Source organism: Spermophilus citellus (assembly GCF_964194105.1).
Source record: "Spermophilus citellus genome assembly, chromosome: 1".
NCBI lineage: Eukaryota > Metazoa > Chordata > Mammalia > Rodentia > Sciuridae > Spermophilus > Spermophilus citellus.
In genome coordinates this window covers 33,156,068-33,173,745 of record NC_138182.1, presented here as the reverse complement: position 1 = coordinate 33,173,745, position 17,678 = coordinate 33,156,068, and the positions used below count along the sequence as shown (strand labels likewise).

Sequence of the window (17,678 nt, the reverse complement as noted above, 5' to 3'; positions counted from 1 at the left end):
AATTCAGGATTACTGTTGTTCAGCCATCAGTCAGAATAGTGAAAAATAAGTCTGTTTCTGAGATATAGAATATAATGTACATCCTATATTCCTTATCTTTGAATAAAATCTTAGTTTTGAAATTTTGAAGAAAATGTGCTTTTTTGATTTTAAGATATTTTTAGAAGTATGGAAAATAAGAGTATCATGGAGAAAGGATATTAAATATGTTTGTCTTTACTGATGTATAGATTATTTTCATAAGTAATAAAATTTTAATTCCATTATAACCATGAGTTTTATTTAACAGGTGTTCCATTTGGTTTAAACAATACTTCAAGTCTCAGGCCTTTAAATCTACTCCAGGTAAAACTGAAGCATCATTTTTGATTAAAGTTTATATACTTTTTTTTTTATATGATCTACCTATTAGCATTTGAAATTTTGAGGTCTCTTCAGAATCTTCTAAAGCTATGGCTATTGCTACCTTTCTGTAGTCAGGTGAATAAGGAGAAAGAATCAGCACTTTTTAGACCCCACTTCCTTTGACTCCAGCAGCCCTGCCTTATCTAGAACTATCTGTTTGAATGGAGAGAGTTTACATTTACCCAGGAATGCACTTATTTATGACAATGGTAGTAGATAACTTACTAATTTCTCAACAGATAATTTATGTATACATATATTATACCGTTTGCTTACAATAGTTTGTGCTTGAATGGAGATTTTAAAAATGGATATGTATTCTTTTCCCAAGGAAAGTATGATTTCTCAATGCAGTGGCAATTACCTTATTGGTCATTCTGTAAACAAACATTTGTTGTGTTGTAATATGTATCTAATGATGAAGCTTTGCCTTTCTTGTACATGTTGTTGTGTCAGCATACTCATAAAGAAAGGTAGAATATAAAGAGTTTAGTACACATTGTGGACTTGAAATATTCCAGGTCTTATGCTAGGTCTTTTAATTTAAAGGGGAGTCAGATATAAGCTAGTGGTGTGGAAAATGGATAAGATTATCTATGGAGACTTTAAAGGAAGACCTGAATATAAATATCTGATATATGAAGTGGCATAGCTGTGGATTATTGGGAAATAACAACCAACCTGGTATTTATGAATAACAAATTTGGAAATTTGTTTAGAAGTTAAAATGTAAAACTTAGTTCTTAAAAATTACGTAGTATCAATATTGGCAGTCTGTAATTGTAGAATAGTATACTTACAATATGGAGAAGACTACATATCATATTGGTTTATTTCTTGTGTGTGTGCATGGTGTGTGTGCATGTGTGTGTTGCTTCGGATTGAACCCATGGACCCATGGCCTTGCACAGCTAGTCAGGCACTCTACCAGTAAGCTACAGCTCCCACATTGGTTTATTCCTACACCATATTGCTTTTGAAATTCTCTTGGGGACTTTCTCCCATCTTTCTTTCTTTCTTTTTTTTTTTTTTTTTGGTACTGGGTATTGAACCCAAGGGCACTTAACCACTGAGCCACATCTCCAGCCCTTTTCTTTTTTAATTTTTATTTTGAGTCAGAGTCTTGCTAAATTGCTTTGGGCCTCAAGAATCCTGCCTATTCCTCCTGAGTCGCTGGGATTACAGGCATACCCGCTGCACCCAGCTACTTTTTTCCGCTTTTAAGAGGAGTGAGGAAATCCTTTATAACAAGAACAGAGCCACTTTATCAGGTCATATTTTTTCCTCCATTTACTGTTTACTAATTGGGAAAGGAACATTCAGCTATGCTGAATGCCTATGCTAAGTGTCATTTTACCTACCAGTGATCTGTGCTAGATGTAGGTTTTTTGACTAAAGGATTTTTCTTTTTTTATTTTGGTCCCAACTGTATAAACCTAAGTGTTCTGTAGCTAGAATTTCCTTTGAGTTTATTCTGAGGACCTCAAATGTTTATAGCTTAAACCCTTACACAGCATAAAATGGAAAAACTTTATTTCTGGTACACTTGGAAAGCATCGCTTTAATTTTTAATCTGGAGTTTTCTGAATGCTTCTTAATTTTTATTTAAATTAATTTAGGTTTGGAGTGTGAGAGCAAGTAATAGTCTCTATGCAAATTATGGACATCTAATACATTTTATTTTCAACTCCAGAAGTCCTCACTATGTTAAATTAAAATCCATGTATTTTTGTTTTTTTGGCAAAGCTAGAACAGATTTGGGTTGGGTTGTCAATATACATTTCTTATTCACAACTTTTTTCTAATGCATTTAATGCTTTTTGGTATTGATACGACTGAAGAGTTAAATTTAGCTAACTATTAGCTTGAAGCACAAAGATTTGTGTTTAGAAGTGTGAATGTAGGGGCTGGGGATGTGGCTCAAGCGGTAGCGCGCTCGCCTGACATGCATGCGGCCCGGGTTCTATCCTCAGCACCACATACAAACAAAGACGTTGTGTCCGGCGGTAACTAAAAAATTAAATATTAAAAAAAAAAAAAAGAAGAAGTGTGAATGTATTTGGGACCCCAAAGTAATAGCACTTAAAAATTACTTTTAAATAGACTTTTCTTATGAATAGTCAATTTGTTCTGTTTTTCTTTTTGTTCACTTCTGTTTCTTCAGTGCCTAGAAGAGTGCCTGACATAGTAAATGCTCCAAAATTATCTTTGAAATAAAGAAATACAAATATTTCACAGACAAACAATGTCAAACTGGCTAATAAATTCTTGTTTAAATTCTGAATAGCTTCCTGGTGGTTCACTCATTTTTAACACCCTGCAGCAGCAGCAGCAGCAACAACAACAGCTCTCACAGTTTGCACCACAACAACCTCAGCAGCCCACAACTTCTAGCCCTCAGCAGCCAGGAGAACAGGTATGGGTGTTTCAGCCTTCCCTATGTTTAATTTGTCAGTACTAGCTATCAGTCAGTTTGTGTGTACCTTTTTTTTTTTTTTTTTTCTTAGTGGTACTGAGGAAGAAACCCAGGGCCTTATGCATGCTAGGCAAGTGCTCTACCATGGAGCTATATCAGGGTGCATATTTCTGATAGAAAAGCTATGGTAAATAAAACATGTCTCTGTCTTACACAGGAATCAGGTTCAGAAAACGGATCACATAAAGCCATATACTGAATGGCAGAACGAGGTTTTTTGCCCCTGTACCCCATGTATTTTCTGCTCAGTCATTACCCTCTGTGGGATTTTGTTGCTGTTGGAATAGAGTTATTTCTATTGTCATGAAGTGTAGGGCAGTGTGAATACAGGCAGATACACATATTGAACACTGATAAATAGAAATTGATAGAACAGCGGTAATTAAAGTAGAGGAAGAAGTACATGTGTTTCTGAACCTTGGCTACACTTTGGAATCATCTGGGAAACTAAAGTACTGATTTCTTCCTGGTCTCACCTCCAGAGTTTCTGTTAGCTCACAAAAATGTTCATCAGTCCATTGGCACAAGTCTTCCTAAGTTATCTTGGTTGAATAAAGTTCATTCTCTAGTAGATTCCTCAGAAAAGACACATTTAAAACTATTTTTATTCTTTGTACATTAAGAATTCTGTAGCTGATAAAATCCTTAATTTGCTTTCTTTCATTTTGTTTATTTTTAACCGATAAAATACACATAACATAAAAATTTGCTGTTTTAACCATTTTTAAGTGGCAGTATAGTAGCATTGTGGATTTAACATTGTTGTGCAGTAGATTTGTAGAATTTTTTCTTGTAGCAAAACTGAAACTATATATCCAATAAATAACTACTCCCTGTTTTCTCCTCCTCTTAACCTCTGGCAACTACTGTTCTACTTTTTTCAGTGAATTTAACTACTATAGTTACTGCATATATGTGAAATCATAACATGTCTTTAAAGATATCATTCTTTAGGATATGTACCCAGAAGTTGTCTTGCTGGATCTAATTGGTCATTTTGTTTTTACTTTTTTGAGAAGCACCATATTGTTTTTCCATAGTAGCTGCACCATTTTACAGTTTTACTTACAGTGTATAGGGTTGCATTTTGTTCAAATCCTCACTGGTACTTATATTTTCTAATGTTTTGTTTTGCTTATTTATAGTACTGGAGATCAGACCCAGGACCTTGAGCACGTTAAGTGTGCATTAAGCTACACTCCTGCCCCCCCCCTCGTTTTTTTGTTTGTTTGTTTTGTTTTGTTTTGTTTTTGCTGTTTTTAATAGCAGCCATCCTCATAAGTGGCAAGTGGTAATCTTATTGGTCTTCATTTGTATTTCCTTAGTGATTAATGATGTGGTGATCATTTTTATATGTTCTTTGGGGAAATGTCTATTCAGGTCCTTTTGCAATTTTTTAAATTAGGTTATTGGGGTTTTATTGTTGTTCTTAAGTTGTAGAAGTTCAGTATACATTCTTTATATACACATATCAGATAATATAACTTTCAAATATTTTTTGTATTTTTCTCATCTCCTCAAAGTTAACATATTTCATTTGTGGGTTGCTTTTTCAGTCCTCTAATTATATCCTTTGCACACAAGTTTTTTGATGTGGGTCATTTTATTTATTTTTACTTTCTTTGCCTGTGTTTTAGAGTCTTGTTGAAGAAATCATAATCATTTCCAAATCCATTGTCATGATGCTTTTCCCCTGTTTTTCACTAAGACCTCTGTATAGTTGTAGGTCTCTTAAAAATTGTTGAGAGTGCGTACCATTGACTTGCTTTTGTATATATTGGAAGTCTGATGTCAGCCTAATTATCTTGCTTTTGTAAGTGTATCTAACTGTTCATGTTAGCTAGAGGCCCCAAAAGGTTTGTCTGTTTTTTCCTTCAAGGTCAAATATTTTCATTATGATATGTGTCAGAATGAGTCTTCTAGGTCTTTCCTGTAGAGCCTATTGTGTAGGTTCAGGTTTTCTTTATTTCCTGAACATTTTATTGGATCATAGATTTCTGATTTCTTATAATGGAATCTTATATTATTGGCTTTAGGTTCCATTCTTTCCTAAAATAAAAATTTAATTTTATGTATTTACTTTTCAGTAATTCCTAAGCTGCTTTCTATAATTTTTGATACATTATGGCTTCATCGTCATTGCCTAGAAGGATCTGTCATTATATATTCCTCCTAAATGAGCTTTAAAGATATCTTTGATTTCTAAATGTGTGTGAATTTTCTAGATTATTTTTCTGTAACTGATTTCTAGTTTAAATCCACTACCATCTAAAAACATCTTTTAAGTTTGTTGAGGTTTGTTATATGATCCAGAATACAGCCTGTCTTGATTAACATTCCACATATAGTTGAAAAAAATTTGTGTCACATATTAGTGATGTTCTTTATTAGAGCATTTGGTGATAGTGTTCTGGTCCTGTATCCTTACTGATTTTTTTTCCTATGTATTCTATGAATCACTGAAAGAAGTCTTCAACCCAAACAATGGAAATTTCTCTTTCTCCTTTTGGCTCTTCTATCAGCTTTTGCAGAAAGTTGTGTTTTTTTTAAAGCTGTTTTGTTAGGTGTGTATACATTTAGGACTGTTATGTACGTGATGTATCTATCAGTTAATAAATGGCCTCTTTTAACTCTGGACTTATTAATATTTTTTGCTTTCTCTTGAGATTATGATAGTATATTAAGTAAGTCTTTTTCTTTTAATTCTTTCCCAAGTGTTTTTATTTGTATTTTTGTTTGTTATTCAGTGTGTTTAGTCATTATTGTGCCTTTTTTTTTTTTTTTTTTTGTATTTCCATTTGGTATTTTATAATGCTCTTTAGTTTTGTGGGCTGTTTTTAGTGGGAGATTTGTCCCAGCTATAGTTCTTTCATTTTTGGTTTTTCTTTTGTTTTATAATAGTTCTATTCTGAAATTGATGTAGTTTGCATTTTATATTTTTCATTTCCTAAATTGGATTCCAAGTTCAGGAGTGTCTTCTTAACATCAGTTCCATGCTTGTCTCTGTAATTTCTTTATCTAACAAAAACCACTCAAGTAATTTTTGAAATGTCTGGCTTTTATTTTAAACTAAAATGTTATTTCACACACTTATTTGGGGTGGTAGCAAAGGTTGTACTTTGCAGAGTGAGTTTTTAACTTAATCACATCCAAGTTAATTTCTTTATATAATGTCCTATGGGTGTCGTGATTGAGAACTCTTAAATTTAGTGATGTGTCTCTTAAGATTTTCTCCTGCTTTCTTCTAACAATTTTGCAGTTTTCTATTTTAAATCTGTGACCTGTTTCTTAGTTAATTTTTATGTAAGGTCTGTGACAGGTCTAGGAATTTTGGCTGTGAATATTCAGTTGCACTGTTATCATTTGTTGAAAAGCTATCCTTCCTCAGTTGAATTACTTTTGCACCTTTGTTATTTGACTGTGAATCAGTTCCTGGATTTTTCGTTCTGTTCCATTGATCTGTGGTCTACCCCTCAGCCAAAATCTGTCTTGATCTCTGTGCACTCTGTCATAAGTCTTAAATCAGGCAGAGTGGTTCCTCCCACTTTATTCGTTTTTATAAAATTGTTGCTAATCTAGGTTCTTTATTTTTCCGTACAGATTCTAGAATCAACTTGCCTATATTTACAAAAACCTTTTTGGGGTCTTTAAAGGAATTGAGTAATTTAAAAAAAAAATAATTAATTTTTAGCTGGACACAATACCTTTATTTTTATGTGGTGCTGAGGATCAAACCCGGGGCTTTGCACATGCTAGACGAGCGCTCTACCACTGAGCCACAACCCCAGCCCCAGGAATTGAGTAATTTTTGAAGGAATTGATAAACTATCAATCTCTTTCAGGAAGAATTGCCTTTTTTGTTTTGCAAGTCTTACAATCAATGAACACAGACACACTATGTAGGACAAAATCAACATTTGAAGTTTTTAATGTATATATTTTGTATATATTTCATTAGATATACATTTATATGTAAGTTTTTTTATTCTCTTTTTTTGTGATTGTAAATTGTGCTATTATTTTCAGTTTCCATGTTTACTACTAGTATGCAGTATTGATTTTTTTTTATATTGACCTGTATTTTGCATTCTTACTTAAACTTAATAGCTTTTTGCATTTTCCTTGGTATATCCTACATAAATGTTCATACCATTTGCATATAGGGACTTTTTTTTTTTTCCATTACGTTCTGTATGCCTTTTATTTCCTTTCTGCTAGCTAAGAAGTTTTGGTATTAGGTTGCAAGGGGTATTTTAAGCTTTAACCAATTGCTTTAGTGAAGCTTTGTAAAAGTCTTACGGCAACAGTGAGACCCTGTCTTCTTTTTAAAAATCTTAATTATTAAAATGGCATCAAACAATTAGCATTGATTCAGTTTTGAAAAAGTTTCATTTCCTCTCTTTCAAATCTTGCTAATTCTGTTTACTTTGTATGGATGTGTAGTACTGGGGATTGAATTCAGGGGTACTACTCTACCACTGAGCCAAATTCCAGTCCTTTTTTATTTGGAGACTAGGTCTCACTAAGTTGCCAAGTTACCTGGACTAGTTTTGCATTTCTGATCCTCTTGCCTCAGCCTCCCAAGAATTGGGATTACCAGTGTCTGCTACCATGCCCAACCTAATTCTATATACTCTTAGTCTTTCTAATGTTATTTTTTAAAATAGAATTAATCTATTTTTTTCTCATACAGGAAAGAAACTAATTTCTTTTCATCAGCTCAATATTGTTTTTCCTTTGTATAAGTCATTATTTTTTAAATTCAGGGCTCTGAACAAGGTTCAACTAGTCAAGAACAGGCCTTATCTGCTCAGCAAGCTGCTGTTATTAACCTTACTGGAGTAGGAAGTTTTATGCAGTCACAGGCAGCTGGTAGGTATCTTTACATGCTGAATTTACTAAAAGTATCTAATCTATTAGAGATCTCACCACTTAAAATTATTTTCTTTTCCTTCCTTGCAAGGTATGATTAGAAAAAGTAAAGCTATATTTAATTTGTGAACTATTAAACAAATTAACTGGTGGCTGGCTGAAGTTTGGGGTTTTTTTTATTTTTTTTATTTGTGTGTGTGTGTTTGTGTTAATTCAGTACTTAAAAGAGCTGTGACTCACATGTAGTTAGAGCAGTTGTGTTTTCCTTATGTTAGTTTGTTGACAAAATTTTATCATGTATCCAAATCACGTTTTCAGTGTTTCCAAGCAATTAATTCTAACTCTTGATATTTTGGACTACTTTCTCCTAGAATGCATAGTCTTTTGTCTCATTCTGATAGTTTGTGATTGCATGACTTAAATCTTAACCATAGCATAACTTCTGTAAGCCACTTTTATCATTTGTTTAAAAAAAATAATAAAAGAATTAAACTGAGAGACTACTCAGTGCTTCCAGCAATAAATAGTAAAATGAAAATAATGAATATTGTCTTAACAATTGACAATAATTCTAATTTCACATTATTTAAAACACTAAGTCATGTGCATAAGAAAACTCTGATAAAGTTTGAAAATTTAATGAATATGTTGTCAATATTTTCTCACCTGTGGGCTTACTATAATGTCTGTAGATTTTTATACAGCACTCTCCCCGGCCTTTATTATTTTGGTAATACTGGGAATTGGACCCAGTAGCACACCACCTCTGAACTATAACCCTACCTAGTCGTTTTTATTTTTTTGAGACAGGGTCTCACAAAATTGTCCAGGCTGACAAATGAAAATCCTTGTGCCTCAGCTTTCCGAGTTGCTGGAATTACTGGCCTGCACCACCATGCCTGACTATAACTCCCAGTTTCTGAATTTCAAAGTCCTTTAGGATGGAATAATCAAGGTCTTTGTTTTGAAGATAATTAATTCATACATAAAGTTTCCAAGTGGAAGTTTATAATTTTATATCTTTACCACACAAAGTTATAAATTTTCTAAAATAGCTGTAATTTAGTAGAAATAAGTCATGTGAAAAATCATAAAGTGTTTCCAACTCCAGACTTGGCAATAATTACTTTGAGTTAAACTATGTAGGCCTTCCTTAAATCTTCTCATCTGTACAGAGAAGTGTTGAACTGATTACTGTGGTCCCAGTCAAATATAGTTTTTAGCCATCATTAAGCAAAAAGTCTCACATTCATTACATCCTTTATTTAAAGCATTTGTCTACCAGCTGTATCCTTAGTTTGGATTTCTTTCATCTCCTTTTTCCTATTTCATTGAGTATATTTTAAAAATACTCTATTTTATATGGTACAAAATACTTCTATAAAATAGCACCAGTATCAAATTACATTGAGATGCAAGAGAGTGGGTAACGTGCTTTGGCACACATATACTCCCTTACCTTTCTTTGTCCAGAAAGTTCTATAATTGGTGATATCCTCAACTAACAGGAGACTAAATTTATTCTGAAATGTCTGTGATTTGATACTTAAGATTAATCATACTGCTAACTTTTCTATTATTTCATTTCCTGTGTTGTCCTTTTCTAACTCTGGTAGCCTTCAAACTTTTTGACTGGCCTGCTTTCCCCTTCTCCTCTCTGTAGTGTTGTCTCAGCTTGGCTCTGCCGAGAACAGACCTGAGCAAAGCCTTCCTCAGCAGAGATTCCAGCTCTCCTCTGCCTTTCAACAGCAGCAGCAACAGATACAAGTAATCCAGCAACTTCACTCTGATACATTTTTTGATACTCAGATCCAAAAGTACCTCAAAATATCTTGCTTTAATTTCACTGTCTCATAAGACTGTAATTGGTAAATAATTTAGTAAACTTTTATTGAAAGTCTTAACATTTTAGCCAGTCAACTTGGAGCACTGGATGTATTTTTGTACATTTAAGCCATACTCTTTTCCTAATTTAAAATTTTATTGACATGCTGGTGGCACCTTACCATATATTTTTTTCGTTTGTAGTATATTTTGAAATAGTTTTAAGTGCCAATTGTTAACTTTCTGATATTGTACTGCAGAAAAGTGTTCCTATTAGTCAATGTCATACCTGTTTATTTAGAAAAATGTTATTAATTTAGGAAGGAAAATCAGCATATTAGAGTTGACAATCTTCATATTCAGGGTGGTCTCATATTGCTATAAACTATCATTATAAAACAAAATGGTAATTGAAGTTGCTGAGTTACTGCATTATAGACTGGCAGGGCAAAGTAATCCTTAAGTTTGCCAAGAGTTATTTTTAAAGCCCTCAGCAGGCTTCTGTGCCACTGGTGCTGTCTGACTGTGCATTGTCTCAATGTGTTATAGTCCCTTTTTGTTATCTTGGTGCTTTCTCCCTTTCAGTTGTGTTGTTTTCATCACTCTCAGAAAAAGCACCTTTCCATACCTGTCTGCTTTAACATAACTTGATTTTTTTTCTTTCCTTTTGCAGCAGTTGCGATTCTTGCAGCATCAAATGGCTATGGCAGCAGCAGCAGCACAAACAGCTCAGCTACATCGTCATCGGCATACAGGCAGCCAGTCAAAAAATAAAATGAAGAGAAGCACACCAACCACTCCAAAATTATGAGTTATTTTTTCATTTTTAAAAACACAACAGCATTGAATCAAAATAATTGTTTCTACTTCATTTTTTAAAATGTGTCAGTATTTTACATTGTTAGATGTACAAACTTTATACAGAAGCACAACCCTATGATTTTTAAATAAAAATGGGGAAATGGCTTAAGGAACCAGGGTTGGTTTGCCTAAGTCATTGCTTTTTAAAAATGGTTTCACTGTACATAATATATATGGAAGTGGCCTAAGAAATACTAGAAACATCTTTCAGAAGAATGTAGTTTGATATTTATTTAGTATAAAAAGTTTGTGCACAGTGTAACAATATAGTTTTTACAAATCTGTTCGGAATATGTGACTTTTTATTTGGGTTTCATACTATTAATTACTTCATCCATGAGTTTTTTTACTTCTTTGTGTCTTGTAACTGCACGGCTCATACAGTCCTGAAGTTTAGCTCCAGTGAGTCCACTGCCACCTGAAAAATTATTGTGCCAACAATTATAATTACTCAGTTATTTTTATAAAACATGAAGTTCATAGCAAATTATAAAAGTAATAGGATAATGTTAATTATGGTCTCAAGACGTGCAAGTTATGTTTTAATGTGACCTCCAAGAGATTCTGATCTACAACATAAGTTGTAAGAAATGTAAGAACTGCCACATACAATACATAAGTGTAAGGAACTTGAAGTAGCAAAGAAACTAGTAACCTTACTTTAGGTAAATAATAAAATATCCCTCATTCCACTTCGCCCACCTTAATAAAGTTTACTGAGCTTCCATTTACATATGTTTAGGACTTGAAGGGATAGGAACATGCCTGGTTTATGAAGACAACAGAGTCTGCCTTCCTCATCCATTACTATTGTTAAGGTTCCTGTTGCCAGATGTTCCTCTTCTCCAGTAGGGTCAACTATCAGCAAAGTGCTATTTTAAAAAGAAGGGGGAAAAAAAAGTGGGTTATCCCATAACAAATTTTAGTACTTTATTTCTTTAAGTTGAACCCATGGCAATATACCACTAAGCTAAATCCCTAGTTCTTTTTGTTTTTAGACAGGGTCTCACTATGTCACTGAACCAGGCCTCAAAAACTTGCAGTCCACTTGGCCTCAGCATCCTGAATCACTGGGGTTACAGGCATGTACCAACCCAGCCAACTGTTTCTTTAAAAGAACATTAAACATACTATTTGCCTTTTTAGCTCAGGTATAAAAAGAGCTAGAATAGAACTGGTAAAAAAACAAAAAATTAAGTAGTAACTTAAAATCTAATACTTGAAAAAAATTCCTAGCTGTTCAGTTTTTTAATGTATTCAAATCCTTGGCAAATACTAAAGACATCATAGAAAATAACAAGCCATTTCCTTAACACTGAATATAGAAAAATTTTAAAATACATTAACTTACTCGCCAGGCACAGTGGCACATGTCTGTAATCCCAGCAACTCAGTCTGAGGCAGGAAGATTGCAAGTTCCAAGCCAGCCTGAGCAACTTAGCAACATCCTGTCTCAAATAAAAAGTAAAAAAGGCTAGGGGTGTAGCTCAGTGGTAAAGCTCCCCTTGTTTAATCCCTGATACCAAAATAATAACTTACTCATCAAACACAGCAAAGGTAGTTGCCACAGGGTGAGTTCTAATATTCAAATAACTTTTCTTCTTTAAATTAACTTCTGCTAAAGCAGTTTCTTCATTTATAGTAACTTCAGGCAACTGTACTAAAGAAAAGAGAAACTTGTCAAGTCAGTCTGTACTTTTGAGTTAATTTTTTCTATTTAATTTGACCAGAACATTAATAATCTTATTAGTGGAGATGAATATTGTTCAAAAACATCTGATGTTCCCGCCTAGCTCTTGTTAATTAAAAAAAAAAAAAAAATTAAGAATTGTCTAGTCACTTTCTACATGCTAGATACTATTTTAAGAATTTTCTCTGTATTCATTTAATTAACATTTCATAAAAAGTATTATCTCCCTTTTAATAAACATGCAGAAGCTTCAGCTCAGAGTGGTAAAGCCAGAACTCAAATTTAAGTCCTATACTAAATTTGCTATATTGTAATATTACTATATTATCTTCTTCCTCTAATTATCTGTTATCAATTCAGTAATGCAATGATAGGGGATATGCCTAGATATTGAAATCCTGACGATTCACTACCTAGATTCCTTACTAAGAAACTTTACAGTTAAAGGTTATATTTATGGCCTCAGAGTAAAAAAAAAAAAAAAAAAAAACAACAACAGAATCCATCATATCCCTTCTGACAAAGAACTTAAAAAATACTTGTTGACCTAAACTGTGGTTACAACTATCATTCCCTCAATTTTCATTAATTTTAGAACACACGAATAACTAAACATCAGAAATCTTTGAAAGTTTATTGAGCATATATAAAACGTTTTCACAAAATAGAATTTTGACCCCATTAATAGAAATACTAATTTTTATTATGGTTGCTTACCATTTTTTAAAGCTGCTAATAAAGCAAATGTGCAGGCATCCAAAATGTTTCCATCATAGTCAAGGCAAATGAGATCACAGTATAGAACCCAAGCAAGCTAAAAATGGTTTGCACAAAAAAGAAATCTTACTGTGGACAGAAAACAGTATTTGATTGGATTTAAAAATCACAGAACCCTTTGTTAAATAAACAAGATAAACTTCAAGGCTCAAACACTTAAAAGTTTGACCTTTATAAAGAGGAAACAAAAAGAAAATGAAAAATTGTTTGATTATCAACCTGATAAGTGACAAACATCTCCATTCCCCTCAAAGGAGATATAGATGAAGAAATCTCCATTCTTATTGCTAGGTTAACAGATGAGGGAAGTACTTTAGAAAGCCCTATCTGAAACTCAAAAATGTACTTTCCCACAGATATTTCAATATAGGAAATGTTTAGGTTTTAAAATGTTAACTGTATGTAATCCAAGAGGAAAGTCTCTCTAGGTCCTCCTCAGCCTAGTTTTAAGTGTTCAGACTTTTGGTATCCACCATGTACATTCACCTTTAAACACATTAGCACAATCAAAAATTAATCAGTTAAAAAAAATAAAAGATGACTACATTTTTCTTCAAAAATTAAGGGAAGGAAATGAGCTTTAAAGAGCTGACAGGCAATCAAACTTGTTTTTTTATGAATAACAATTTATTTTGATAATTACAGAAGAAGTCTGATTTTAAATGAATTCCATCTAGAATTTAAAAGGCCTACATAGGCTATCAGGATTTCTTCTAATTGCCCTGTTTGCTGTATCCCCACAAACCCTTCTGAATTAATATAAGTTCATTGCTTCTCTATACATCTTACCTTTCCTGAAGAAATGCACAAGTCCTCTTTCTGAATTATCTGTGAACTTGATTTAATAACAAATAGCACAGTAAATGAAAGGTCAAAAACGTTGAAAATGAATGACAGTAAAATTTTATCAATAGTCTTACTTTTCAATGACATCTGCAATGAACTGGCTAGCTACTTGGGCCTCTTCTCCAGGAGGTCCAGACCGAAATCTCGATGAACACAGGGGTGGTAGATCCACATTAGGAACTGTTTAAAGAAACACTCTGCAGCTATGAATTAAACTTCATCTTCTGGTTTACTAAAGCATCAAAGGTATCAATCCATAGCAAAGGCAACTGTGGCCATGAATAGACTATCCAAGGGGAAAACATTGTAACATTATAATTACCTTCTTTTTGGTCTTTGTAAGACTCTCAGGGTTAAAAAGAAATTGTTTCCCTGATGTTTTTTCCAGCTTTTTAAAAATTTTTAAACATCTATGTTAGGATACAATCATCCTAATAAATCCTTCACCAAAATTTTCCTGGTTTATTTCAAAATAAACTGTTTACACCCAACTTTTTTCTTTTGTTATGCTGGGGATCGAATCCAATGCCTTGCTCATGTTTGGCAAGCACTTTTTTTTCCCCCCAATGTTGGCTCCTACCATAAAGAACAGATCATCCAAGACAACAACAAAAACAAGTATTAGGGAAAACAAATTTTGTAATGACAGCCCTCTGACTAAAAAAATTCCGTTTCCTTTGTTGATGACACAACAAATAACCAAGTTTGACAAAAAGTTAAATTTCAAAGCTGACTTTGACACAGAAAACTTTTTGAGAATATGCTTTACTCCTTGTATTTCTGAATGTTAGGAATTGCTGTCTAAAGCAACTACTAGGACTTATCAAGAATTGTTAGTATCAAATGTGTTAAACTATTTATATTAAAATTATAAAATCACTGAACTTACCAACATATCCTTTATCAGGGGCATCTGTTGGTGGTGCTGCAAATTCCTATACAAGCAAATAAATGTTTTCTATTGAAAGAAGTAACTAAAAAATTGTGAAGACAGTTTACTATACAGTTATGAAAAGCTCTACTAAAAACAAGCTCAGCTAATTGCCAGATCATAAGCATCTACTATGTCTGAGGAATTGTGTCAGAGGGTCTAAGAATGTTAGCACCAAACCTTACAATCCCTCTGTGAGGTAAAAAGGAATAAAGTACAGAATATTACTCATTCAGTAGGCAAGAATCTAAATTATTCCTCAGACGGATACTAACAGCCAGATTTAGGCACCACTAGCATACAGGTCAAGAACCAAAGCTCTTAAATCACTAACCCAGTTTGAATGTCAGACCACACTTACTGAGGGATTTAATAGTGCCTACTTTTAGGGTTGTTCATGATGATCAAATAAAATAAGGCCATTAAATCCCTAGCATAAAACCTGGTAAGAAATAAAAGCTCAAATCTTGAAAATTTCACCCCAACTTTACCAAAGAAGAAAATCAGGTTAAGTAACAGGTTGTAATAAGTTAAAAAGCAAAGACTTTAGAATCGGATTTACACCTCAAGTTCTATTTATGAGCCTTGTGTGTCTGGACAAGTTCCTGAACCACATGTTAAAATAGGAAATGGAAACTAGATAATTCTGTACCCAACCTAATAAGGTACCTGAAACCTCAGGTACTCAGTTAATTCCCTCAAACTTTTCTTTTGAACAATCTCAAGTGTCTGCACATTTACAAACATTATTACTGGCTAAGAAGGCATCACCCTATTAGTTTCTCAAATGATACAACCAAATTCTTTAAAAACTTAGTTGTGATGAGGATTATGTTTTACTGTGGCCATTTTTCAAATATTCATGAATCATAAGCTATTAAGCTTGGGTCATATTATCTAAAACACATGGTTTTGTAAAAGCTCCTAGGATACTTAATACAAAAAAATTAACAGATGACTGTAATCAACAGCAGAATTACAAATGTATAATACTATCTAATAATTATATGAAGCTGATTTAGTATGTCAAATGTCAACAAGACATATTAAACCTACCGCTTTAACTCCACAAACTACTGTAGTGTTCCCCAGCTTCACTAAAGCAGAACCATCTGCTGTACTAATTGAACCTGAAAACATAAGTACAGTATTTAAGCAAAATGAAATGTCCTTAAAGGGAAAACAACTGTAGCATTATCTATACAATAAACTGTGTTTCTAATACATGACTATTTTGCAACATATTTCAGTTACCTAATGTTTTAAGATTTCCCTGTCCTTCAATTTATGTTAGTAATTTTTATTCAGTCACAGGGCTATTGTACAGATAGAAATCTCTTTACAGAATATCCTCAAATCCCATATACATGGTACAATCTAACTTGGAAAAAAAAAAAAAAAAGAACTTGGGAATGCCATACAAGCTGAAATAAAAATAGACCCTCACCTATGTTGACAGTTGTGGTTCTGAATTCACCAAGTTCTCTTCCATCAGGACGACAGTTTTCTTTCTAAACGTTTTTTTTCAGGAAAATAGATGTGTATTTTACATATAACAAGAGAACCATATTAGACCTCATTAATTCAAATTAATTAAATGAATCTGTCTTTAAAAGAAGCATAATATTGTTATCAAACACTTTACCAAAAGGAATAACATGTGCATCACCACTTTACTCACCAAAAATCTCCTGTAATACTCCATAGGTTCCACAGTTCTGAAATGTGTTACAAATATACTATTGTAAGTTAATGACACCTTACATAAATCCAAAATCTAGCAGATTTTAAGTGATGTGCAGCACAACACCACAATCTGTAACTTTTTTTTCACGAATTCTGATGATTGTTAACACCTATAAGTAATTACTGAAAGTAGATACCCTTGCAGTAGCAATCACATTCCACTATTGTCCTTAACTCTCAATCATAGGATTGCAATCCAAAACCCTTTGAGACATCTTTAAAAGGTCGTTAAAATAATCATGTCATTCTTGCTCTGAAGGGGGGGATTCTTAACCTAGTGATCATGAGAAAGGATCTTTACATTTACTACAACTGAAATTTAGCATATTATTCCACTATAGCTACAAAGTAATAAACCTTGAATAGCAGTACCTGCAACTTCAATATCTACCGAGATCATAAATGTTTTCGTTTTTGTACTTGTGGGAGATATGTTCACGGTTACTTTGAAATTGCCAACACTACACTCGCCATTACATTTTTTTTTTTTTTTTTTTTTGTTCAAGGTTTATAACCCGAGTACAAAAATAACTATTTCAGCATCACTTGTTCCAAATAAGATTTGGAATCTTTATTTCGCTCATTTAAAAACTTTTGACAGTCCACAGGCTTCACCAGAGTGGCACCAAGAGTGAAATCTTCCGAAGGAGGCACAATTCTTTTAGAAATAATTTACGGGAAGTGGGAAGCCGGGCGGCACGAGGCTTAAAGGGTTACAGCCGCACCTCCCTGGACTGTGCGCTCACGAAGCACCAGGTTCCTAGCGCGCGATGGGGACCGGGCTCTACAGAAACCCTCTACTCCGTCCCGCGTGGGGGGAGAAGCGCCTCTCCTGGCACCCGACTACCGCCGGGTCCCCCTCCCGTCGCCTAGGAAAGGAGCGAGACCCTGACGGAGTCGGCCTCCAGGACAGAGCACCGAACTAAGGGTTAAGGGAAGCCGCCATCCGCCTGGAAGCACCGCTAGGGCCCGCCGGCCGCCAACACTCACTTGAACCCGGCCGCCATCTTCCCGCTCGCGCGCCTACGCCTGCGCGGACCTCCCGCTCGCGCCAGCTCCGCGGTCGCACTTTCTCGACGCGAGCTCCCTGGCACTCCCGCGGCGGGAGACTCGGAAGACTGGACTGGGCGAAGCTGGTCCTGGTGGCGCTCCGCACCGCCCGACCCTAGCGAGAGCCTTTCTAGGTTTTCTTGCCTGTGGCGTATTTTTAGCGAATCTGCTATTAGACTAGTGTCCCTCTTTAGAAAAAG

At 34.1% G+C, this 17,678-nt stretch overlaps 3 protein-coding genes across 13 annotated transcripts in view; 2 read left to right on the top strand and 1 right to left on the bottom strand.

Annotated features, from left to right (window-relative positions):
• SUPT20H (SPT20 homolog, SAGA complex component) overlaps nucleotides 1-10,551 on the top strand; it is a 40,096-nt gene extending 29,545 nt beyond the window's left edge. For 5 of the 10 annotated variants that reach the window (XM_081310195.1, XM_081310201.1, XM_081310194.1 and 2 more), the window contains exons 22-26: nucleotides 290-345; nucleotides 2,693-2,821; nucleotides 7,648-7,753; nucleotides 9,417-9,520; nucleotides 10,251-10,551. In XM_081310195.1, the coding sequence (XP_081166321.1) occupies nucleotides 290-345; nucleotides 2,693-2,821; nucleotides 7,648-7,753; nucleotides 9,417-9,520; nucleotides 10,251-10,388 (533 nt within the window). In that variant the 3' untranslated portion in view covers nucleotides 10,389-10,551. The remainder of the gene's footprint in view (nucleotides 1-289; nucleotides 346-2,692; nucleotides 2,822-7,647; nucleotides 7,754-9,416; nucleotides 9,521-10,250) is intronic. The other 5 variants (XM_081310199.1, XM_081310193.1, XM_081310198.1 and 2 more) reach the window with 2 other exon arrangements.
• Nucleotides 10,552-10,643: 92 nt separating this feature from the next.
• EXOSC8 (exosome component 8) lies at nucleotides 10,644-17,575 on the bottom strand. 2 transcript variants are annotated; one of them, XR_014024114.1, is made up of 12 exons: nucleotides 17,419-17,575; nucleotides 16,364-16,400; nucleotides 16,130-16,193; nucleotides 15,739-15,812; nucleotides 14,641-14,686; nucleotides 13,826-13,931; nucleotides 13,695-13,740; nucleotides 12,846-12,942; nucleotides 11,978-12,098; nucleotides 11,790-11,886; nucleotides 11,204-11,310; nucleotides 10,833-10,856 (listed from the first exon to the last, which is right to left on the bottom strand). XR_014024114.1 is itself a non-coding variant. In XM_081310336.1 (11 exons), exons 1-11 carry the CDS (start codon nucleotides 17,433-17,435, stop codon nucleotides 10,741-10,743), a joined length of 831 nt encoding a protein of 276 aa, XP_081166462.1. In that variant the 5' UTR covers nucleotides 17,436-17,575; the 3' UTR covers nucleotides 10,644-10,740. The 2 variants fall into 2 exon arrangements, 1 of the variants encoding a protein (XP_081166462.1); XM_081310336.1 differs by lacking the exon at nucleotides 11,790-11,886 and having other exon boundaries at nucleotides 10,644-10,856.
• The window catches only part of ALG5 (ALG5 dolichyl-phosphate beta-glucosyltransferase), a 41,373-nt gene continuing 41,235 nt past the window's right edge, over nucleotides 17,541-17,678 (top strand). The window contains exon 1 of the mRNA XM_081310288.1: nucleotides 17,541-17,678. The gene's annotated coding sequence lies outside the window, so the exon portion shown is untranslated.